A 24,929-nucleotide genomic window follows, 5' to 3' on the forward strand; every position below is an offset into this window, starting at 1 on the left:
GGGCCCAGGATGCTGTAAACACCCATTCTCCACTCTCCTGCAGGGGCTCTGGGTTGCCAGCAATCATGGCCATCTGCTCTCGTGGCATCGCGCCCAAGCCCAGTGCCCAGGGAACCGTGCCAGGCAGCGATTGGTTCTGAGGTGTGCCCCTCAAACCAGGCGGGGGGCCTCCTCTTCTGAGGGGCCCATGGGGCGCAAGGGAACAAAAGACAGATTTCTTTTTCAAAAAAAAAAAAAGATCAATTTCACTTAAGACTCAGCACAAAACAGAAGAGTGGGGGAAGAAAGAGAGGGAGGAGAGCCTATGGGCTCCTGAATATTCACGAGCTGGCTTTGCATAGCTTGGAGTCCTGGGGGACGGGAGGCAGCGAGGGCACGCTCCATGTTTAAAACATCCTCCCAAAGTCTCTGTTTCTTCTGGGAGGCACCGGTCTCTAGCTCTGTCCCATGGCTCAGCCTCTCCAGGGGACAAAGGGACTAGGAAATAGGCCACGGGAAATGATGGCAGCCTTGGCCAGGAGGGCACCAGCCAGGCTCTGTGGGAACTGTATGACTTTGGACACCCTCTGAGACTTCCACCAAAGACAGAAGTGATGTGTGTGTCGATTGGAAGGGCTTAAAGGAGGCAGAGATAGGTCTCTTTGAAGCAAGGGAAAGTGAGACAAAGGGGTGGCAGCCTGATGCCATGCTGTGTCCTACCTCTGTGCTCACGGCTATGTGTCCAGTGAGGGTCTGTCTGTACCTCTCTGGGTGCCTGGACTTGACCATGTCCCTGCTTAGACTTCTCTGGGTTGTAACATGACAGCCCAGAAACCTACATGGTGTGTCTTAGGCTATATTCATGCCTGTGCCCATCCACGGGTACACATCTTGGTATGTGAGTGTGCACGGAGCATACACACGCATGGAGTCATCCCCCACTTCAGGGCTCACCCACATTGGGAACCGGCCCCACCAGTGTCTGGGGAGGATTTGCAGTGGCCATTCTTTTGGCCACTGTCCCCTTGTGGTAGCCCAGCTGTAGCAGGCAGAGCGTGTGTCACTTCCCTGGCAACTTATCCTCCGCCTCACCCACTTTTCAGTTTGCATATGTCAGGGACTGGCACTTGTTTCAAAATCCATACCAGAAAGATTCTGGTCATGGTGAAGTCGCCTGGAGTTTGCAGGTGACCTGCACACCAGCAGGCATCAAAGCACCCGGCTTAGGCTGTGAGCTGATTCCATCTCTGTCTCCCTGGAGCAAGCTAAAGGGGAGGTGGATTACAATTTGGTACCCCAAAGGAGGTTTGAGCAAGAGGGATTGAGAGGAAGAGGTCAGATCTTGCTGTGTCTGGTAACCAGCACTCAGGAGCTGTGTCTGGCAGCAGCCCTGGCCACTCCACCTGTCACAGTGACCAGTGACCTATGCCATGGATGAGGGGGGTGAGGTGCAGAGGGAAGGCCCACATTGTGTTGGGTCCTTGCTCCAAAGTCTCCCCTCTGACAGGTCTACATGGCCAGAGGCAGCTTTGTGGGTGAGAAGTTTATGTTCCAGGGTCAGCAGAACTCCAGGCCAGGACACTGCTGTGTACAGGAACCGAGCACTGCTGACGGTTTGTTCCACCCTTCCGATGTAGGTCCTTCTTACCCCAAAGTACACTGAGGTCACAGAGGTGTAGGAGTTTGCCCCAGTCACACAGTTAGTAAGTAGCACCCACGTAGTGACTAGTCCTTACCACACTGGCTGCCTCCTCTGGAGTCTAAGGGAGGCCACAGACTCATGTAAAAGAGCAGGAGGTAGAAAGCCCTCTGGCCCCTTCCCAAGAAAGATAAACAAGGCAACCTGCTGCCTCACACAGAGCCTCCTCTGCCCCTGTAAAAAGGCAGATATTGCACCCCTGGTAAGAGCAGCAGAGGCATGAAGGCCAAGACGCACCCGGGTCGGGGCGCCCTGGACCATCACCCCACCTCCTCCTTCAAGGTCTAATGCCACCTGATCCACCCAGAACTCACCCCACAGACTGATGGAAGGGCTGGCTCTGTGCTTGGAACCCTGCGACCAAGGGCTCCTCCTCCTAGCCCAGCCACTGTGGGGTTATGGCAGTACAGTGGCTGGAGGCCTAGGGCAGGGAGGGTGGTGGGCCAGAGGCCAGCATCAGCCTCCACTCGCCCAACGCTGCCTCTCCTCCATTGCACCAGTGCCGGATTATTCAATGTAACATTTAATTACACTGAGCCTCTAACGAACACAAGGAAAATCAGATGTGGAACTCGCACCCCTGTGGAGCTTCCTGGAAACTGTGGGGGAGGCAGGGTTGCTCCATATGCTGCAGTGGGGTGCATGTGGGCCTGGGCACGAGTGTGTACACGCATGTCCGGGGGGCTGTCTTCCTTTATCCACATGTGCAGTCTGTGCACATCTGTCTAACCTGTGCTCAGCATGTGGCTGCATCTGCTGGCGTGAATGGGTGCCCTCTGTTGTTTGTGTGGTGTGCACACCCTTGTGTGTGTGTGCGTGCGTGTATTGATCTGCTGTGTGTGGCATGCATGTGTGTGTGTGCACCTCTGTAGTGTCTGTGGGGTGTGTGTGTGTGTGTGTGTGTGTGTGTGTTGCATGTCTGTGGTACAGATATGAATGATTGTGTGTGTGTGTGTCTGGCTTGTATGTGATTGTGTAGACCTGTTGTATCTCTCCACATATGTTTATGTGTGCCTGTCTTTTAAGCAGTTTGGCCTCAATGATAAATAATATTTTTAGCCAGGTCAAAACATCCCTGGCACCTGTATTTCTATGTAACACAGTCTTGGGGTCTTCTCATGAACTGCAAGGCCCCCAAGTTATTATAATCAGCTCCACCTTCTTATGCAAGCCTTTGTATATGACCAGGTGTTCAGAAGCCCCTCTTCATCTTCTCCCCCTTCTCTCCACCTCCCTTCCTTCATTTTTCCTTAGGCAGCCTATAGGTCTGATCATTTTTTCCATTACGTAGCCCCTTCCATGTCACATTAGGCCCTGAACTCCTTCTGATTTCAGCTTTTGGAGCCAGAGCACTAGCTGTGCAGCAGTCCTTCTGGTGTGATCTTGGACAATCGCCCGCCGGTCCAAGCCTTCCTTCCCACACTGTGCAGCCCTGAGGGAGAAGATGTGAGCAAAGAGGAGCCACAGGAAGCCCTGAGTGGTGGGAACCACTGGCCCGTATGAGGACACCCCGAGCCCTCTCCCAGGCCAGCCTCGCAGGGCAAGGTCAGCAGGTGGGGAGAAGGGCACATATGCTCCCAAGATGTCCCCGCTTTTACCTTAAGGAACAAGCCTTGGGAAGTGGCAGCAGAAGGGTGGTGCCCCTGTAGCACAGGATCATGTTGGATCGAGGCTGGCTGGAAATTTCCCAGAGCCAGGATGATAGCTCTGGTATAAACCAACACACTCTACTTGCTGCTAGGCCTAGCACATGATTTCTCTGGTCAGGCCCAGAGAAATGCCCATCCCTAGCACATCAATTTTTCTCTCTTCCCTTCTTCACCCAAAACTCACCAAGAACTAATGTACCAAATAAAACCCAATTTGCTCTGTCAACAAATTCCAGAATTGTAACATACCCATGCAACAGCCCAAAGACCCAGGTACAAATTCATTCACTGTAGTGTTGTTTATAGCACAAAGACTTGGAATAAAACTAAATGTCCAAAAACAAGGGATAGATTCAGCTAATCATGATTCATTTATCCAGTAAGTGCATTATGGACATTATAAAGAACCGTATATCAGCCAGCTGTGGTAATGTACAATTGTGAGCTTAGCACTCAGGGAGTCTGAGGCAAGAGGATCACATTTTCAAGCCACCCTGCACCACTGAGACCACATTTCAAAATTAAAAATAAAAAGGATGGAGGTGTAGCTCAGGAAGACGGCCAATGGTTTGATCCCCAGTAACACACATACACACACACACACACACATACACACACAATCTGGAGGGGCTTCCACTTCCAGCAAGATGGAATGGACATGTTTTCCTACAATTTAAAACCCTGAACATAGGCCAGGGATGGTGTGCATCCCTATAATTGTAGCATTTAGGAGGCTGAGACAAGAAAATTGTGAGTTTGAAAACAGCCTGGGCTACATAGTGAGATTTTGTCTCAAAAATCAGTCAAGCAATTATCCTTGGACATCTTATATTAAAGAATACAAGAAGGAAGAGGGAAAGCTTCTGGAGGAAGGTACCTCCTGAAGAGGGTAGATTGGCTGGGAAGCTGGAGATCCAAGGCCAAACACGATGGTGAGTTCCTGGGGTTTTCTTTTTGTTTTGTATCCCAGACTTGGAGCTGAGGAAGCCAGCAATCCAGAAATATCAATGGCACAGACAAAAATGCCCCAACAAAACCCTGTTTTCTTTACCCAAAGAACCAACAAAAGAGCAGATCACTTCTAGAGAACAACTATTCCACTCTGGCCAAACAACACAGAAAGAAATGCAGCTTCACGCACAGGTGGGGGAGCCTAGGCCCCCTCCTCCACCAGTCTATGAGTGGGATCCACTGCTCCCCACCAGGTGGGGTACAGAGAGGCTGAGTGGAGACAAGGATTTTCATCACTGCTGTGCGATAACAAGACCCTTCACCCCTCCTTAGTGACAGGAGGTCCTGAACCTCTGCCCAGTACAGTGAGGTATCCTAACCCTTTCCTACTGGTGTGGTGTCAGAAGAGGCCTATTGCAGTGACAGGACTTTGGCCACTGTCCTGTGTGACATGGCCCCTTCCCCTGCCATTGGAGATTTTGTAGAGAGCTGGCACTCCCATCCCTGTCCAGCTGTAGTAAGAAGCCCACTCAGGTGTCACTGGAGGCTGAGGAGGAATATGGAATTCTCTCATCTAGCATTAATGAGGCTGCCAGCCCCCACCCTACCTTTTCCTGCATCTTTGACACATACTTTTCCCTGCTGGTACAGTATTAGAGGAAGTCAGCTAAGAAAAAAAAAAAGTTGAAGTGTGATCTAGGGTTGCATTATATAACACACAAAAATGTAAAGTTTTCAATAAAAATCAATTGTAACAAAATTAAGAAGATAAATAGAATAAAAAAGACAGTCAGGAGACAAAATTGAAATGGCAGAGATATGGGGAGTATTTAAGATTTTAAAGCAAAAATTGTAAAAATATGTTAATGATCAATTTGTAAACTTGCTTGAAACAAATGAACAGTAGAAAGTTTTGGCAAAGAAAGAGAAGAACCAAGGAGGTACTTTAGCATTGAAAAATAATACAATTTCTGAGATAAAAACGCAATCCGTGAGCTCAACTGCCAGAATGCAGAGGGGTCATGAAGGACTCAGTGAACTGGAAGACAGAACATTTGAAAGTATCCAGTGTGAATGAAAAAGAACAAACGCAGTGGCGAAGACAGTAGACCCGTAGAGATATATGGGACTATAATAAGAGATCTCACATCAGGGAGAGCCCATCTTGCAAAAAGAGAAGAAAAGATAGGACAAAAATATTTGGCATAAATTTAAAGATTCAAGAATATGAGTGAACCTCAAACAGAATAAAAACAAAAAAGTCCACATCCAAGACAACTCATACTCAGATTTATAAAAATTAAAGACAAAAAGAAAATCATAAAAGGAGTAGTATAAAAGTGATGTCTTACATTGAGGGGGAAAACAATTCAAAGGAAAGTAGATTTCTTACTAGAAATTATAGAAGCCAGAGGAAATGGTACAACATTTTCTAAGTGCTGAAAGAAAAGACTTGTCGGCCCTGAACCACATACCCTGTGAACATATCCTTCAGGAATGAAGGGAGACACGAGGCATGTCCAGATGAAAGGAAACTAAGAACGTCTGTAGCTACCCTGAAAGAATGGGGGAATGAAATTACATGGGAAAGAAATGATTTTTGAAAAAGAATACTGGATAAAGAAGAATAAAGAACACATAAGCAAAAATATGAGTACATACAATAAGCTTTCCTTCTCCTCCTGAGTTCACAAAACTGAGCTCAACGGTTATAACAAAAATGTTAACATTGTCTGATATGCTTCTAAACATTTTATTTTATTATTTAATTTATTTTTTGTGGGACTGGGGATTGAACTCAGGCCCTTGAGCTTGCCAGGAAAGCACTTACCTCACTGAGCCATCTCCCCGGCCCCAACATTGTCTGATATGCTTCTAAATATTTTAAAGGCAATTATAAACATGGGAGGATAAAGAGACACAAGAATGAGCCCATGTTTCTACATCTCACTTAAACAGTGAAATTATGACAGCAATAGATTTCAATTATATATATATATATATATATATATATATATTCAACTACTAAAAAATCTATACAACAAGATTTACCCAAAAGCACTACTCTAAAAAATTGTTTATCTATTTATTTGGCACAGGGTTTCCCTGTGCAGCTTGGAGTCATAGTGACCTTCCTGTCTCATGCTCCCCATTGCTGGGGTACAGGGATGCATTGCCACACCCAGTTTTTGTGGTCAGCATGGCTCGCCCAGGGTTCCAGGGCTGGCACAGCATGCGGTACCAGGGATCAAACCCAGGTCCTTGTACTTGCCAGGCAGGTGCTTAGACCATCAAGCTATCTCCCCAGGCCTCAGAAACACTGTTGACAGGACAAAATTCTAAAAAATTCTCAAGATCAAATGAAAAAATAATTAGAGAAGGAAAAAATAGAGAAAACAAAAGGTAAAACAGCATACTTAAGCCCTAGCATGTCAATAATTACATTAAATGTAAATGGTTCAGTATACCAATTGAAAGAAAGATTAGAAGAGCAAATGATCCAACCATAAATTGTTTACAATATATTCACTTCAAATAAGATATAAACATACTGAAAATTAAAATAATAGAAAAGATATATTATGCCAACATTAGTTTAAACAAAATATAACTGATTTTATTAATGCTAATATAAAACAGACTTCAGAGTAATCCACCAAGAGAATTTAGCAACCCCTAAATGACTTATGCACAAAATAAGACAGCTGCAAAATATGTAAATAAAACACAGATGAGAAATGTACATACCCCCAACTATATCTGGACACTTCAAAGTATCTGTCTCAACAACTGATAAGCCAATTAGACAGAAAATCATTGAGGTCACAGGAAAACTCAACAATACACAAAATCCAATAAATATTATAAGATATTCCACACCACAGTAGCAAAATACGTTCTTCCAAGTATCCACAGAACATATGATAAGTCATATCACAGGCCTTAAAACAAATCACAACAAACTTAAAAGAACTGAAATCACAGCATATTCTCCAACCCCGACCGAGTTATGCTAAAAATCAATAACAGAAACGTAACAGGAAAATCACCAAACATTTAGAAAACTGAATAGATTTTAAACCCAACAGGTCAAAGATGAAGTCTCAAGGAAAAATATTTAAAAGTATCTCAAACTGAATAAGAATGAAATAGAAGCACATCAAAGATTTTGAGACAGCCAAAAGTAGTGCAGAGAGGGAAATTTATAGCAGTTTTGTCTATAAGTTAGATATCAGAAAGGAAGAAACATCTCCAAACAACTACTTAAGACTACTTTTTATCATCTGTATTAAAAAAGTATCCCGCAAATGTTTCATGTGGGGCTGCCGGAAGGTGATTGGCTCTTGGGGTGCTATACTGATCAGCAGATTAACCCACTGAGGAGTCCATAGGTGAATGTGCTCTTGCGAGGTGGGGCCCAGGTGGAAGAGGCACATCACAGTGTGTTCTTGTCCCTGCATCCTCCCTTCTCCTTCTGCTTCTTGGCCGTCTTGAGTTGAGTACCTTTCCTCTCTGGAACCTCTGCCGCGATGTTTCTGTGTTGGAACCAGCCAACCCTAGGCTGAATTCCCTGAAACTGTGAGCCAAAATATACCTCTCATCCTTCAAGTTGTGGGTATCGAGTATTTTGTCCCACTGATAAGAAACCTGACTAATATACTCCTCAAGAACCTAAAAATTCAAGATCAAAATAAATCCAAAATAAACAAGCAGGAAATAATCCACAGTAGAAATCAGCAAAATTGAAAGCCAAAACAACAGAGAAAAGTCAAATACATAGGAATTGACTCTTTGAAAAAACTATAAATTTAATGAGCTTCTGAGGAGACTGATAAAGAGAGCAGTTACAAAGTATTGAAATAAGGAATAAAATAGGGGATATCTGTAGGAACTCATTGGTCTCTTGGTGGTCCCTGGAAGAAAATAGTTGGGGGATTTAGAAAATAAAGACAAGAGATAATAGTTGAGGTCAGGTGGAGGCTTGTTTGCCTGATGGACAAAGAGCCTGCACAACAACAGTAGGACCATCTATTTATACCCTTGTAAAGTTAGTACCACAAGACACAAACTTGCCTCGTGACTAATGACTGAAATTACCCAGGCAGGATGCTTTTCTCAAGACTGAGGTAGCTTGATGACTTTAGGCACTCTGGCTCTGTCCTGCCCTCACACATATGACCAAATTCTAGCTTCAGCCACACCCAACAGACATTACCAGAGATTCTACGCGCATCAAAATAATAATAATAAGGGAGACTGGTGCATGCCTGTAATTCCAGTGCTTGGGAGGCCGAAAACAAGAGGATCACTACAAGCCCTGTCTGTGTGGTGAGGCCCTGTACTAAGTACATTACACACATGATTAGATGAAATGAACCAATTTCTTGAAACACATAGACGACCATAACTTAAGCACTATGAAGCAGACCATTTCAAATAGCTTTATATGTAACTTATAATTATTAAGGAAATTGGATTTATGACAAAACACCACCCTCTCCCAAGACAGAATAAGACTTGTGTATGCTAACATAAGAGAAAAGAACAACTCAGTGACAAAAGAATAAAAAACAAGTTGCAGGGCAATATTCTAACTAACATTTTTTGAGAGAAAAGGGGTTTGTGCATGTGGATGTGGATGTGTGTTCCCTTCCATGTGCACAAACTATTTCTCCAAGAAACGAAACTGAAAAAAAAGTTACTTTCCTTGTTATGGTGGAACTGAGTCCCAGCTTTCTTTATATAAAATGAGAATAAAGATAAGCTAGGAGTAATTTCTGGGAGTGCCAGGACTCTGAATTTAGCAAGCAGCCTGTGTGCTGGGTACGGTAAAGCTCTACGAGAAAGAGCGAACCCGGGCAGCTATGTGAGAACAAGCCAAGGAGAGCTCTCTAAAGGTGACGGTGTTTGAGCTGCACTCTGAAGGAGGTATAGGATCAGTTTGGATCCAGAGACGGGAACTATTATTATAGATAAAGATGCCAGAAGGCAATGAAAGCCCATAGTGCCGAGATTTATCCTGATTTGTCAACTTTGCTGGATTAAGAAATGCCTAGCTGATTAGTAAATCATGTTTCGGTTGTGTCTGGGTTTATCACGGAAGTGTGGCCTGGGGCCCTGGCCCATTCCTTTCTGGTGCTGTTCTCATAATCTGCTTCTCAGCCTCCACAAACTGAGCAACTTTGTTCCTCCAGTAGCTTCTGCTGTAATGTCTCTGCCTTGGAGTCAGCTGATTATAGATTGAAACTACGAGCAAACTAAATCTCCTCTCCTTTAAATTTGGATGTCAGGCATTGTGTCCTGCAATGAGAAAGTTAACAAATACAATTAATATCAGACAAGTGGGGTTATTGTTATGACTATACCTGACTATATGGTTTAGAAGCCTTTGGAATTTATTTTCAAAAGGAGTTTGGAAAAGTTTTGAGATGTCAGCTACAGAAGCTCTAGAACACTATAAGCAGAGACTGATGGGTGATTTTGGTCAGAGCTCAGAAAACCAGAATATTGACAGGAATGTGGACAGTAAAGGCTCAACTCAGGAGGTTTCAGTTGAGAACAAAGAATCCACTGGCAGTTAGACTAGAGGACACGTGTGCTATGCTCTGGCAGAATATTGCCCATGTCCTGAGACTTTGCAGGATACTGAGATTAGGGGTGGTAGACTAAATCTGGCAAAGGAAGTTTCACAGTATGCAGACTGTGGCATGGGCACTGTTGGCTGCTGTTAGGCATATTTGTAGTGAGACTCTGAGGCAAAGCACAGAGCAAAATAATTTAAAAACTTAAATTTTGGTGCAGAAATAACTATATGTGTATAAAGTTAAGGCCAAAAAGTTATGTGTTTGCCAAAGAGATTTGTACAATTATAAAGAAACTAAATACTTGTACAGAGATAAAAAGCAAGAAGACCAGAAGGCAGCTCAGGAATCAGCAAGAGCCAACCCACCACAGGATAAAGGATGAATATGTATCATCCTTTCTTTTAGAAGAATTTTTTGATCCCTGCTTAAGGAAGGCCTCTTAGGAAATTGTTTCTCTGATTGCTTCTCTGTGATTCATGTCCCAACGCCCAGCCATTTAAACTCTCAGAGACCACTACAGCCATGGTCCAAGGGGCCCTGACTACTGCTTCCACTGACAGCATATCTTCATGTTAGCCATGTGATGGTGGTTTTACTAGCATGAAGAATGTGAAAGTTGTGAGGCCAAGGAAATTTTTCAAGATCTGAAAGAAAGTCCTAGAAATCCAGGCAAGGAATCCCCAAGAAGACTGTACATGAATCTGTGGGAATGTCGCTAAAGGTGTAGTGGAGGACCCAAAAAGCTAGAGAGGTCAGGAATGTGAAATGTCTGACCAGGAAAGCTACAGGTCATGAGTTAGCCCAAGAGATAAGCTATGTGAGTTGCAACCAACAAGGCCAGAGGGGAGAGAGGCCATCTAACCCCTTTGGAACACCAATTTTACTGCTGTGTGCCTTAGATGTCAGACATGGAACTATAGAACTTAATGTTAAGTTAAGCAGACTTAAAGTCTGCTGAGCTTTAGTCTTGATTCTGTATGATTCTTTTCTATTCTTCCTATTTCTGCCTTCTAGAATGGGAATATTTACCCTATGCCATTGTACTTTGGGATTATATAATTTGGTTTTGATTTTTTTTAAAGAGGTTCACAGCTAAGAGTTTGCCTTGAGTCTCAAATGAGACTTGGACTTGGAAACTTGAAAAATGCTGGGACTGCTGAGACTTTGGGGAGGGAATTATTATATTTCCAGTTATACACAAGACAGTTGTATTATGTTAGGCAGAATTATGAACCTGTTGTTGTCTTATTTGGAGACTAACTATGGTTTAAAGAGATGTGTTTTAGTGTGAAGTTGACAAGGGTTGGATTGTGACCATTAATCCTGATATGTCAGTGTCATTGAATTAAGAAACACTTGCCAAATTAGTGAAGCATGCATCTGGGTGTGTCTGGGCAAATCATGAAGGTGAGTCCTGGGGTATTATACGTGAGCCCATTTCTCTCTAGCACTGTTCCCCTGCTCTGCTTCCTAGGCATGAGCTAAGCAGTGTTGCTCCTCTAAGTCTTTATATTGTGATGTCTCTGCCTTGGAACTGATCAATCATAGACTAAATTGATTAACAAATAAAACCTCTCCTCCTTTGCCTCATGAGTACTAGCTACTGTGTCCAGCAATAAGATAACTGTTGAGGGACCGGGGAGATGGCTCAGGAGGATAAGTGCTTGACTGGCAAACACAAGGATCTGAGTTCAATCCTCAGTTCTACCACAAAAAAAAAAAAAAAAAAAAGATAACTGTTGAACATAAACCAGGACCCTGGCCTGGAATTCTCAGCTGCAGGGCAGGAAATTCTCCTTTGAGAGAGTCAATTTACCTCTAATTATCAAGAAGACAAAAGATAAGGATAGTTTCTTCATCATACTCTCAGTTGTTTTTCACTCTTGCTTTCTACAAGGCTTTAAAACCCAACCGCTGACAGAACTGTCCCCTGGGTGTGCGGTGTGCCTCAAAGTGCTGCCAAGTACCACGCGCCCTCACACACTCTCCTCAGCTTGGAGTGCGTGCACCCTCGTCCCCATTTACATGTTTGAGAGTCTTTCAGGAGCCTGTTCCCATCTCACCAATCTTCCAAGGAGCTCCATGTGCTGTAAGAGCTTTAAAACCAGGATCACAGGCCGGGGATAGAGCTCAGTGGCAAAGCGTCTACCTGGCAAGCACAGGTCCCTGAGTTCCATTCCTGGTACCACAAAACATAACCAAGATCAGGTTGGAAAGCTTTGATTGTACATGCTGACGAATGAGGAAATGGCGGCCTAGCACAAGGTGTGTTACGATTTTGATAGGTGCCTTACAAAAGGCTATGTGTTGAAGGCTTGGGGCCAACCTATGGCACAACTGGGAGGTGCTGGAAACTTTAAGAGGTGAGACCCAGTGGAAGGAAGTAGGTCAGTGGGGTTGTACCCTTGAAGGGATATGGGGGACCCCAGAGATTCTTTTCTCTTTTCATCTCTTGGCTACCCTGAAGTGAGCTGTTTTGCTCCCCACTATGTTGTGCCTCATCACAGACCCAAAAACTACAGAGCCACAAGACTATGGATTGAAGCATCTGAAACCATGAGCCCAAACAAACCTTTCCTCCTTGATTATCTCCTGTGTTTTGTCACAGTGATGAAAGGTAACACAGTGCCCTAAGTCACATGGGGTGATGATGAAAGAAATAATTCTCCATCAAGTGCTTGTTGTTCCACAGGAGAAGCACAGAGCAAGGCTCCATGCAAGTTTGCCACGGTGACACAGACTCTCCTCACAGAGCTGTGAGGTCACCTCTCACTCTTTCTAGGGTTGGCTGTTTCAGAGCAGCACTGTAGCATCCCTCAGAAGTTCAGGGCTCGGCATTTCCTTCCAGGTGGCTTGCTTCTCTCCAAGGGAAGCCTTGTGTCGTCTCCAGAGGACACAGCCCATCTGCAGGCAGGAGGTGACCACACTGTGAAGGTGCACACCTTCCACATGCCAGACAGGAGCTGAGCTGAGTGTCTCCTCTGAAATCTCCTCCTGGCAGGGCTTGGTTATTTATGCCTGTTTTCCAAATGAGGAGACACTCAGGAACAAAGAGGCAAGATTCCTGCTCTGCCTCCATCCAGGACCATGAGGGTCAAAAGGGAAACAGACGAGTGGATCTGATGAGAAGCAGGGAGAAAGCCCTCTCACCTGCACCTCCACAGCCAGGGTCTGGCTTCTCAACCTCTCAGTGTCCTTGCAGGCATAGTGGCTGGCCACATCTACCTCTTTCTTGGTAGGTGCCTAATGTCTTCAGCAATTCAATGACTGCTCTTAAGAGGCCTTAAACTGGTGGCCCAGTGCAGAGTGGCCCTAGTAGTGTTCTCCTTGGCACACATGTATTTCTGTTTTGTTTTTCAAATTAAACTCTAATTACCAGAGCTAACAATTGGGATGCTTTACATGAAATTCTGCATTTCCTCCTCTTGAAAAAATTGGAAAATTGGCCAATCAGGTCTGCCTTCCAGTAGGGCAACAAGGGATTGGGGCTGGGTTGCATGTGTCCCCTGGATGAGTATTTACTGCCCTGCCACCACAGCCAGCCCCTCTTCTGAAGCCCTTCAGTGCTTACCCAGCCTGCACCTGATGTCCCTGCCTCTGTGGCTTCTGCTGTAAACTCTCAGGCATTTCCCAACAGACACACATCAAGCACCTACTAGAGATACAAGCTGCATGTACAGAAGGAGAGGAGGCAGAACACCGCCTCCCACTGATGCCATCAGAACCTTGGTGGCTGGATGGGGGCAGCTAATGGTCACATGTCAATGGGCCAATCATCTGAAAAAGTTTTCTGTATTATGTCTTTATTTTGTATTTGGAATTTTTAAAAAGTTCTACTGCAATATCACTAGTGACGAGAGTGGAACAGCTACTCCGCTCACTATGTTTTATCTACTTAGCCAAGGTCCTCAGGACGATCCCATGCAACTTCGCAGAGGTCACAGACACAGGAGAAGAGCGGTCTCTTATTCAGTCTGTGAAGTCAGGCCCAGGAAGATGGCCCAGCCAGTCGCACTGTCCCAGGAGGCTGAGTCAGGTGGACCACAAGCCAGCAGCTCCTCCTGGCCTCTGAGCTTCAGACTCTGTCTGGCCTGGGAGACAGTGGGAGGGTGGGACCAGAAAGGTCGCGGGGGCGAAATCAGGAAGGTCGCAGGGGCTGTGCCCAGCAGCAGCCTTTCTCTGTGCCACCTCACAGAGGTCCTGGTTCCAAGGTCGCAGGACGGGGCCCTGCTGGGACCTTGGAGATTGCAATTGCGGGGTGGGGGGTGGGAGTGGAGAAAGGAGAGGCTGGGGCTGGGTGGAGCTCACGACTGGGCCTGGCGTTAAAAGGAAGAGCGGCCAGGGCAGGTGTAAATTATGCACAGCTATTTCTGGAAGCTTCTTAGATTTCTCAAGAGAGAGAAATTAATTTGCCTGTTTGGGCAAATAACACCAATTTTTTTCCCTCCTGCTTAAGGTCATTTTGTTAAAATAAAATTGATTAACGTTCTCTTTAAAGTTTAAGTAGAAACTGCTCAAACATATTTTTATGCACAGAAGCACGGTTTGCGCTTTTCAGTAATTAATAACTCCACAAATAACACCGCGTGAGCAGCCCGGGGCGGGGGGCGGGGCCGCACTGAGTCGGCCAATCAGGGCCCAGGGCCGAGAGGGGGCGGGCCGAGCTGCGGCTCCATCCCCAGCCCCGCCTCCGGCCGGCCGGGTGGGGGGCAGGTGTCCAACCCGCACAGGTCTCTCCTGATAAAGACCAGGGGGGCCAACCCGGAGCAGCTGGAGGTGAGAGGAGCCCGAGCCCACTTTCTTGTGAGCTCTGCTGAGTTGCTCGTCAGGGCTGGGAGCAGGGCTCCGAAGCAGTTAGAAACAGCGCTGGGCTCTTGCTTGGGTCCTCTGCCTCGGGGGTCCCTCGTCCGTTTCAGAGGAGCCCACCTGATGTGTCCGCGAGTGGAATAAGTGAGTCAACACGTGGTGTTTCCAATAATGGCAGGTACAGGGTGAGTGCTCGGACGCTATTTCGCGTCACTCCTCCTCGCTTTCAGTTTTACAACTGTATTTATTCCCGTTCATCATCAAAGCACTGAGGCTCAGAGGAATCAAGGGCCTTAGTTTCGGTCACGTGGGGGCCGAGCTCGGGTCAGAACCCAGATCTGCGTGCTGCACAGTTTAGGCCCCGAGATGTCACCACGGCCGCGCTGACCCTGCCCACTCCTCGTCTTCTGCCCGCAGTAAGCTGCCTGCTCCAGGTTCTGTGCAAGATACTGGGTACCCTGGCACTTGCTAAGGGGGAGGCTGTGCCTTAGCTCTGGTCGTGCAGGGCCAGGGCGGGGCCCGGAGGCCTCTGCTGAGATCTGGCTTGGTTACCGACCCCACTGAAGGTGATGACTATTCACTGTGCCTGACTTCTAAATAACCGTGAGGAAGAAGAGCCCCAGGACCTGGGATGGTCATGGAAGTGAGAAATAAATTGTGCTGAGCGTCCTGCCTGATGAAACAGTTCCAAAGAGGTATAAAGGGAGAGACTCACACCCAAGTCTTCCCAGAGAGCTTGTCATCAAAGCACTTGACCCAGCCTCTGAGGTCTGAGTAGCTTTCCTAAGGGATGAATGGGGTATGGGTGTGTGAATAAGATACTGTCTTAGGAGACAAAATTCAAGCAAATGCTAAGAAGGGGCTTAGAATATTACTTTCATACCATATTTTTGAAAAATAAATCTTTTTGAAAACTGGAAATTGCAGAACAACCCATGATGAACAAAATGGCAAATTTTAAAATAGCAAATTAAGTAGCAGCTTTATTAAGTATCAGCACATCCTAATCCCCAGCCCCAGTCCACTAAAACTGTAAGGAACGGTGAGCCAGCCTGCACACTGTAATCTCCTAATTTGATTTTTAAAAACCTATTTATTTATTTATTGTTTTTGTATCTTCCTAGGCAGTAGTGGCACACACCTGTCACCCCAGCTACCTGGGAGACTGAAACAGGAAAATCATAACTTTGAAGCCAGCTGGGGGAACTCAGGCAGATCCTGACTCAAAATTTATAAATTAATAAATAGAGCTGGAGAGACAGCTCAGCGGTCTATGTGCCCACCTGGCAAGCTCAAGGGCCTCAGTTCAATCCCTGGTACTGCATGCCGTGCTGGCCACCTAGACTGGATGTGATGGCACATGCCTGTAATCCCAGCCCTGGGAAGGCTGAGACAGGAGGATCACTACGAGTTCCAGCTGCATAGTGAGACCCTGCACCAAATAAATTAAAAGATTTTTAAAAATTAATACACAAAGAGTTGGTGTTGCAGCTTGGTGGTAGAGCACTTGTTTAGCTGGTACAAGTCCTGGTTTCCATCCCCAGCACTACTAAAAATAAAGTTTTTCTCATCTTGATTACAGAGCATTTGGTGCCCCTTATTTTGCTCCTGAGGTAAAGGCTTCATTAGGCCACCTTCAGTCACGGCCCCAAGAAGGGGATAGCTGAGCTGCATCTCCCAGGAGGTGTTAACTAGGTACACAAGGAAGGAAACTGCTTCCAGCAAAAGCAGACAGCAGAGAAGGTGTGAAAAGAGAGACAGCCACAGATCCGTGCTCAAGTGAGCTACAGGGTTCTCTGACAGAGACCTAGCATGGAAGAGCAGCAAACAATCAGTGTGTGGAAGCGTTGCAAGTTTTCTCTCCTCCTCTGACACCCAGAGTGCCATGCAGTGTTTGTGATCCCTGGTCATTCAGATGGCAAGCCTGTGTGAGCCGTTCAGCCGAGGTGCACACGAGTACCCTGTGAACTTGCTTCAACAGGCAGTGGGCGCTTGGGAGACGTGTCCTTCTGGAGCACCTGCCTTCTTCAAAGGCAAGCTCCCACCTATGCCAAGGAATATGTAACCCAAGTGCTAATCGTGGAAGAGAGCCAGAAGTTACGATCAGTGGGATAATCCAGTTACCTTGTGGTTTCAAATGCATTTCCAGATATAGCTTCAGCCATAACATTCACTTTCCAGTCATCAGGATGATTAATTCATTGTTTTAAGGGAGCATTTTTAGAATTTTCATAGGCTGCCTCTGGTTATAGCTCTTTGATAGAACAAACATGGCTATATCTAACTTCTAGGAAGGACAGGCTATCCATTCAGTTCCCTTCTCTCCAAGGTAACACATCTTCAACTAAATCAGTTACTTTATTAAGGTAAAGGAAGAATATCAACAGTCTTTCTTCCATAGCCCAGTGTCATCATGGTTATAATAAAAACAAGGAGGAAGTTAGACACCTGAGGCTGATAGGCAAGACACCCAAATGATAGCTTTAAATTTGTCCTGAACTGTGTAATTTTGGAAAAGCCTTTCACTTCTCTGGGCTTATACTAAGCCACTTAAAACTGAAGTACAGAATCATCAGGATCTCTAAAGACACCACAGCTCATTTCCAGCCCAGAGCCTTCCCCGTGCTATCCCCTCACTGCCTTCTGCCTGCCTAGTTCCTTTCATGCTCCTGGTCTCAAGTCACTTCCTCTGCAAGGCCATCTTTTGTGCCCCCGGCCATAACACCTGGGTCCCCTGACTGATCACACAGTGCTGGCTTCCCTATCACAGCACTGCGACCATGGGTCCCTATGTATTTGTTGGTTGGCTTGCTTGTTAAGTGGTCATCATGTGACTCTGAACCCTAGAAGAATAGATGTCATAGCCATGTGCTCATTCTTGTCCCCAGCACCTCACACAGGTCCTGACATAGAAGAGTGGCTCTCAGTAGGTGTCTGGTGGGTGGATGAATGGATGGGTCCAATGCCAAAGCACTCACTCTCCACATTAGGAAAGCAGATGGAAAGTTCAGTATTGAACATTGTGTAGCTTAAATGGATCGCTCTCCCTGGTCAGAACTAGAAAATTCTTCCCATGGCAGGTTCTCCATGGAACCAAAACTCTTATTGCCTGCTTCTGGAAACTCCAGGCAAGTGTCCAAGGACAAGAACCCCTAGCCCAGGGCTCCTGGTGCATTTCCCAGCCCAGGTAAAATTCCTCTACCCACAGAGCTACTTAAAACTGATAATTCAAGCTGGGCGTGGTGGTGCACACCTGTGATCCCAGCACTCAGGAGACTGAGGCAGGAGGATTGTTGCTAGTTCTAGAAGAGCCTGGGCTACAAAGTGAGCTCAAGGCCCACCTGAACTGCATAGAGAGACCCTGTCTCAAAAAGATCAAACAAACAAACAAAACACTGACAATTCAAGCATCCCAAGGCAGCCGCTTTGGACCACAGGCTCATAGTCACCTTCTCTGTGCCCCACAGCCAAGTCCAAACTACCAGTGGCTGATTTCTTTACTCCTCCAGGCTGGAAGGAGTCTCCTCCTGTGTCTGAGGTTGGACTTCACTGTCCTCATGGTGACAACCATGCCACTCTGTGTTCTCAAGACTGGGCATCATCTCACACAAACCTCCCAGTGATCCCCAAGGTCCCTTGGAGCTGAGTGGCACTCAGCTCATCCCAGCTCCAAGTCATCTGCCTGGAAGGGAAGTGGAAGTCCCCAGAGCCCTGATTTAGAACAGGGCACTCCTGCCTCACCCCACCCCAGTGACAGTGAATAATGTGAGTCCCAGTAAGGGCCTCTGTGTCCCCCCTACCATCCCCCTCCTACATGAAGTCACCAGGGGCTCAGCCAAGTGGCAGGGCCAGACAGCCAGAGAACAATGGGGCTGGGGTGAGGGGGAGTCGGTGGGGTTCCCTGGCTGCCTTGTCATTGCCATAAACCTCATTACCTCCCAGTCCCCTAGGCCGCCTCTCTCCTTACCCAAGGCAGCAGCCAGCTTCGCTGCTGATTCCCACTCGGCGTGAAAAGCTCTTAAACCCCCCGCTGTATTTTTAATGGGGGCAGTGACTAATTTAGCCCTACGCCACCAACCGTCAAATCAAATCTTCTACTGGTACTTACTGAGGGCTCACCTGGGCTCCATGGGGCTTGGGATAAATCTGGATCTGGGGACTGCTGGAGATAGTGATGTGGCAAGCCCAGGGCCATGCTGGACCCTTGGACAGTCTAGGCACTGTCCGCAGGACAGCCTGGCTGTGGGCATGAGGCAGCCTAACCCATCACAGCCGTGGCTGGGCACACTGAATGCTGATGAAGACCCTCGGATCTTTCCCCACAGCAGCCCATTCTCCCTCTGGGAGGCTGGAGATTGGAATTTACCATCTTTAGCTTCCAGAAGGCGGGAACCCTGAATTCTAAGGGTGACCACGTTAAGGGGCACTGGCTAGGGCAGCATTGTGATTCACAGGTCAGAGCACTCTTTGAAAAACCAGAAAGTCCTGCCAGGTGTGGGAATGGCCACTAAGGTGGCAGAAAAGGGGACTCTTACAGGTCATCAGAAGCCCCTTGATCCGGGAGCCTTCTAGACGGTGGGTATAATTGCTCCAAATTCCATGCTCGTGACTTTGCATTACATTATAATTAGGTGGTCTGCCTGCCTGTTTCATTTCCGCTCTGCAGAGGGTAATAACCAATTTCCTTGCCCCTTGTGAAAAGTTAGCAAGGGAGGGTTTCCTCTGTGCAGGTTCTGGCCTCTGATTGGTGAGTCAGCCAAGCATTCCACATGAGGAGGTGTGGAAGGTGACAGGAAGGACCCCAGAGACTACAGCTGCAGGGTGGGCCTGTGGAGTGCTAGGGAGCAAGCCTAGCACAAGGTCGCCAAGCACAAGGAAACATGGATTCTCTGGGCTTGCCAGGCAGTGGGCCTCTGGAGCACCGAGTGAGTCCTGACCACAGGTCACTGATGGCAATCTACTGCTCCCACGTGGCTCCACTGGGCACTCAGCTCTGACCCTCATGGCCAAGGAGCAGCTCCTCACCACTAATGTCTCTCTGTGCCTTGGGCAAAATTAGAAGCCACATGCTACCCTGGCAAGGCAAGGGTTAACCACTTGCCTGGCTGCACCCAGCAGTTGGGAAAGCCCTCTGGAGGGTGCAAAGCAAGGAATCAGGAGGGCTGAGTCCAACCCGTGGTGTGCAGGCTGGGTACACTGCTATGGCCCTGGGCCTCAGTTTCCCCCAGAGAGAAATAAGAAGGCCGAAGTGTTTCTTTTTTGGTTTATGGATTCTTTCCCTTCTGATTGCAGTGGCCACTGCCATTTCATCTAGTTTCTGTGGGTTAGGTCACAAGCTTCTGTCCCCAAAGATGTGGGGCCTATTGTATACAGTCCCTGGGGGAATGGGGGAGCCACAGGAACTCGCCTGGGAACACATCTTCTGTTGGCACCCCCCTGTGGCCCCTGGCTGGGGAGGAGAGAACCAGGCAACCGGATGCTAATCGCACGGATTCCCTTTATTGAACTGAACTAGTTACTGCAGTCAGATTAAGTCACATTTAAAAGCAGACCATCCAGTTGCACTGAAACCGATTATATTCATTACATAGTTTTAATCACTGTCCGGTGAACTGGCAAATCCAATCAAAGCATTAGTCTTTAATTAAAAAATTAAAAGGAAATATTCAGACAATAGCCAAGCAATCACATCACGATGCACAATTACCTAGAACTGCAATTAAAAAGTAGTTAACCAAAGGGGGGGAAAGAAAAACAAGAAAAAAAAAGAAGCAAAGAAAAAAAATCACACTAATCCTTTTTTTAAAAACTATCAATATAATACATGAAGGAACAAAGGACAATAGCCTCAAAAAGCAGGTTTCTCTAACACTAGAAATGTAGTCTGCGGCGGAAACTCTAAAAGCACACTAGCTGTAGCAGGACAATAAAAAATACTGAGCATGGAATACTTTTAATCTCTGCCATTAATATTCATTTCCAGCTGCTTATAATAGCAGCGCCTCATGGCCAAATCATTAGAGTTTTACATCTGGGTTGCAAATGACACTTTGATTGGATGTAATGTTCAAATGGCCCTCCCCACGGCGTCTCCGGCAAGCTTTCTGCGGAGAGGTGTCCTGTCGAGCGGTCCCTCACTGTGCGTGCTGGCTCATGGTGTGGTTCTGCAAAGGGAAGAAAGGAGACACGCATGAGGGCCGAGGGACAGAGAGCACGCCCGCCCCTCCCACCCCGTGTGCGGACTCCAGAGCTGCAGAGAAGCGTCGCGATTATCACAAAACAAAATGCAACAAGGAGAAGGTGCTCAGGGACGCAGCTGCCAAGACGCCACATTGATTCGGGACTTGGGGATTGGTTCCTGTTGCTGCCAACCTGGTCTCCCTATACAGTTTTTTTTTAAAGACCATTCAGGTGTTACCACGGGGACGCTAGGTGGAGGGAAAGGGGAGATGCTGAGGAGGCGGCGGGAATGACAAACATCTCCCTTCCGCTCCCTGACAAGGAGGAAACTGTGGGCTGCCTGCAGGCTGCCCCCAACATCCCTCTCAGTCCTCCCTGTCGCTCCCTGAGCTCAGTGGAGGAGACAGCAGATGTGCCACACAGCTCTCTGGCCAAGAAACACCCGAGTGGGCACAGACGTGTGGGGGCACTGGGCAACCCAGGCAGGGGACACGTCATCCCACAGGAAGGGAGCTGGAGGGAGCCTGCCCACGTGGTCACATGAGCACCGCGGACCAGTTGGGCTGAAACCGGCTGGGAATCGGGGGCCCAGGTGGGACTCTGCGGCCAAACACTTCCCTCGCGCCACAGCCCGCGGCGTGTCCTCCCTCCTGCCAGCCTGAGCTGCGGGCCGCAATGTTGATCTGTTGGAAGGAGCCAGCTGCCCGCGGCTGGGGGTGGGATTTGGACTCCTAGAGACCAGTCTTTTTGTTTCTTTTCAGTGGTCCGTGTTGCAAATTCAGACCAATTTCATTAAAGCCTCAGGAGGTACTGCACCTCGTGACACCTGCAGAAAGAAGCAAACTCCACCAGGGGAAGGGTAGCCCTGCGTGGGGCAGCACAGGATCGCTGATCTCAAAAGCAGCTCCTTACGGATGCTCCCGGCTGTATACCGCAGTTGGTGGATCCTAGGGACACGCCACAGACCAGGGGCCGTGGCCTGTGGCTCTGTTGCTGACCACCAGGGGGCAGAAGAGGCACTGCGTCTTTCTCCTGGGCTCTGGGTCTGGTGGTGAGGTCCACCAGAGGATGCCCAGTGTTCCTGCTGGAGGCCCAGGGCCCAGGGTTGAGATGAGACAGTGCTCACTTCTACACAGAGAGCCCCATGGCAGCCACTTTTCTGGTCTCTGTCACCAACCCCTCCGCAAGCTCACAGCACAGAGTACCAAGTGTGGCTATCCTCCTGCGGACCCCTGAGTGGGCTGCAAAGCTGATACTTGGCAGGCATGGATGCTGTGTGCCATTGCAGGCCACGGCCTTGAGTCCTCACAGCAGCCTCACAGGGCTGCGACACCATAGGCCAAAAACACTCCGGCTATGGGAGATTAGATGGCCAACTCAAGGTCAGCCAGTTAGAAAGCCGGAGGGCTGAACCAGGCAACTGGAATCCAGTGCCCTCCACCCAAGGGCACCACCACCTATGGATCAGTGCACCCCACACCAGACACCAGCCCAGCATGGCCTGGCACATCCCTCGGGAGTGTCATGGACACAAGACAGGTTTTTTGAAGCCATAAATGGGATTCAGGCGGTTTCCATAGGAACCCCCAACCTCTAGCCAAGGTGCCTCTCCCATACTTGCTGGGGACAGCCTGCCAGTTCAGTGGGGAGCCGACCCCACTGTGAGTAGACAGTCCTGGCTCTGTGCCTCCGCTGTCTCAGCTCTAGTTCCTCCCTCCTCTCTCCTGATCAAGCTGCTCTGAGTCCTCCGGGCACACACATGCCCGAGGAATGCCTGATCCCTGCTCACACATCTGTGCTCCTTTCCTAGGCTGGGTGGAAGCAGGCCTGGCCACACCCTGTCCTGCCTGGACCTCTGGGGCTCTCACTTCCCCACCTGCCGACAGCCTGCCACCATGTGTGGTCAGGTCCTGCTTTGTCATGGGAGTCTGTGGAGGAGGAAGAGAAGGGGAGTTAGGAACTCAGGCGCATGTTCATCTCTCCCTGGTCTCCAGGTATGTTCACTAGGGCCTGACACAAAAAGTAGAAAGCCAATGGGTTTGTAATAGCTCTGTGGTAGGGTAACAGGTGAAGGATGAAGCTGGGCGGACAGCACAGCCCTCCAAGTGGAAAGGGCAGCGCAGATGGGCACAGAAGGCTGGGGTAGTGTAGACAGAGCAGCCTGAATGTCTACCAGACGGGTCATTAACTCCTCAAAGTTCAAGGATCACGCTTCCCCAACACAAGGATGATGAAGCAGCCCCAGGTCAGGGCACCATGAGCAGGCCCATGTAGCACGCATCGTCCACACTGGCTCCCCAGGGAACACCTGATGTACAAATCCCAGGGGCAGAAAACTCATACCTCGGTTAAGAACACATGAGAACAAATGCCACTTCTCAGGTGAAAATAGCAATGGACTTTCTCTCTTAAAGAGCGATAGCAAGTGGTTCTTAGGATAGATTCCAGAAAAAACTTCCTCCAAGATGGGCTGGGACAGAAGGGTAAAAACTTCCCCGAAGTTTTATTACAGGAACTAAAGCCCAAGATGTCACAGCAGATGGAAATGTCAGAACTTGCTGCCCCAGTGGACCAGGCACTACAGTTCTTCCTGCACTGTGTTAAGTGCCTGCCCTGTGCTGGGCACAATGTGGCACACAACAAGACTCCAGCTGGGCCCCCTGGAGGGCCCGAGGAGGTGGGAATGCAGCTCGCCAGTGTCTGTGGATTAATGGTGCAGGTGGCAGCTCAGGTGGGGAGGGTGTCGTGGCTACAGTGTGTGTGCATGTTTTCCGGGGATCCTCAGGGGAAAGCCCTCTGCCCAGGAGGGTGTCAGCCCTTGCACACAGACCGCTGTTAGCCAAACACCTGTGTGTGCTGAGCAGTGCCAGCCAGCCCTGCCGATTGACACAGCTCAGAAACCCCCAAATGACCCAGAGGCACCTCCAGAGGCCGAGAGGAACGGTGCAGTCCCGGGGTGCTTCATGAAGTCTTCTTAAGAGTTCCTTCCGCCCGGCACAGACCTCACAAGGGCATCTGGCTTAGCGTCTATTTCTCTGTTTATGCCTGTGCTATATTTAGCCTCTTTAGAGAGGAAGAAAATCGTTTCTTAAAGACATTACCAACCCCACAGATGAACACTTCCCAGCATCATAAAGCCCAGGTGAGGCAGAGAGCGGGAGGACCAGGAGGAGCCTGGATGGGATGCCTGGCATCTGCATGGCCTCTCTGCCTGCCAGGGAGACACAGGTGTGGGGCCGAGAAGCAGGTGAAAAAAATAAAATGGGAGAGCGGGAGGGGGCTGGTGGCAGAGGTTCCGGCCGCCATCCATCCCTCGGCAGCCCTGGCATGTGTTCCTGGATGGGGTTTTTGGTCGTCTGGTTCAGGTAACTGCATGGTGCTCAGGGGGCACTAATTACTGATGAGCAAGGAGGTGGGCATAGAAATCTGCATGGTGCCAGCCTCCAGGGCAGGCCTTGCTGGGGTCTTGGTGGGAATTCTGAGACTCAAGAGCTGCCTTAGCCACCCTCGGCCTCTCAAGGGATAAAGGCCAGAATTCATTTACCTGTCATTCATTCATTCACCCAGCAAATCTGTACTGACTCCCTGCTAGGCAACGGCCATGCACTGGCTTTTGGGAATTCAGCGGCAAAATGTTCCCAATGCTGAGCCCAATTCAAGCAATGCTCAGGATGTGGCCCATCTCAGCCTGCAAAGGTTTACTGTCTGCCAGTGGCCACCCAGGGCAGGGGCCAGCACCCTGGGCACTTGCTGAGGGCCAGAGCAGGTGCTAGGCTTCACAGGCATTTCGTTGTTGGAGTGGCAGTTGACATATGTGAGAGAGACTGTGTCAGGGTGTGGAGAGGACAGACAGTGTGCCTTTGAGGCCCATGTACCTGGCTGCTGCTGCTGCCGCTCTGTCAGGTGGTCCTCCCCCAGGACAGCCGGTTGCCCTCACCACCCCCCATGCTGCAGGCTAGACCCTCCAGAACCATCAGTCTCTGCATTCCTACCCCTCAGGAAACAGCACAAGTTATCGGGTAAGAAAGGCCAAGGGAGACTGTCGGGGAGGTGATCTCTCTCTCTCTCTCTCTCTCTCTC

The 24,929-nt window shown here is 48.3% G+C and overlaps 1 protein-coding gene across 5 annotated transcripts in view; it reads right to left on the minus strand.

Moving 5' to 3' along the window:
- Window positions 1–20,146: 20,146 nt before the first annotated feature.
- Znf423 (zinc finger protein 423) overlaps window positions 20,147–24,929 on the minus strand; it is a 326,405-nt gene continuing 321,622 nt past the window's right edge. For all 5 annotated transcript variants that reach the window (XM_004643385.1, XM_023703516.1, XM_004643386.2 and 2 more), the window contains one exon: window positions 20,147–20,833. In XM_004643385.1, coding sequence (XP_004643442.1) covers window positions 20,804–20,833 — 30 coding nt within the window. In that variant the 3' untranslated portion in view covers window positions 20,147–20,803. The remainder of the gene's footprint in view (window positions 20,834–24,929) is intronic.

The sequence above is a fragment of the Octodon degus genome, unplaced genomic scaffold (genome assembly GCF_000260255.1).
Source record: "Octodon degus isolate 3935 unplaced genomic scaffold, OctDeg1.0 scaffold00173, whole genome shotgun sequence".
Classification (NCBI taxonomy): domain Eukaryota; kingdom Metazoa; phylum Chordata; class Mammalia; order Rodentia; family Octodontidae; genus Octodon; species Octodon degus.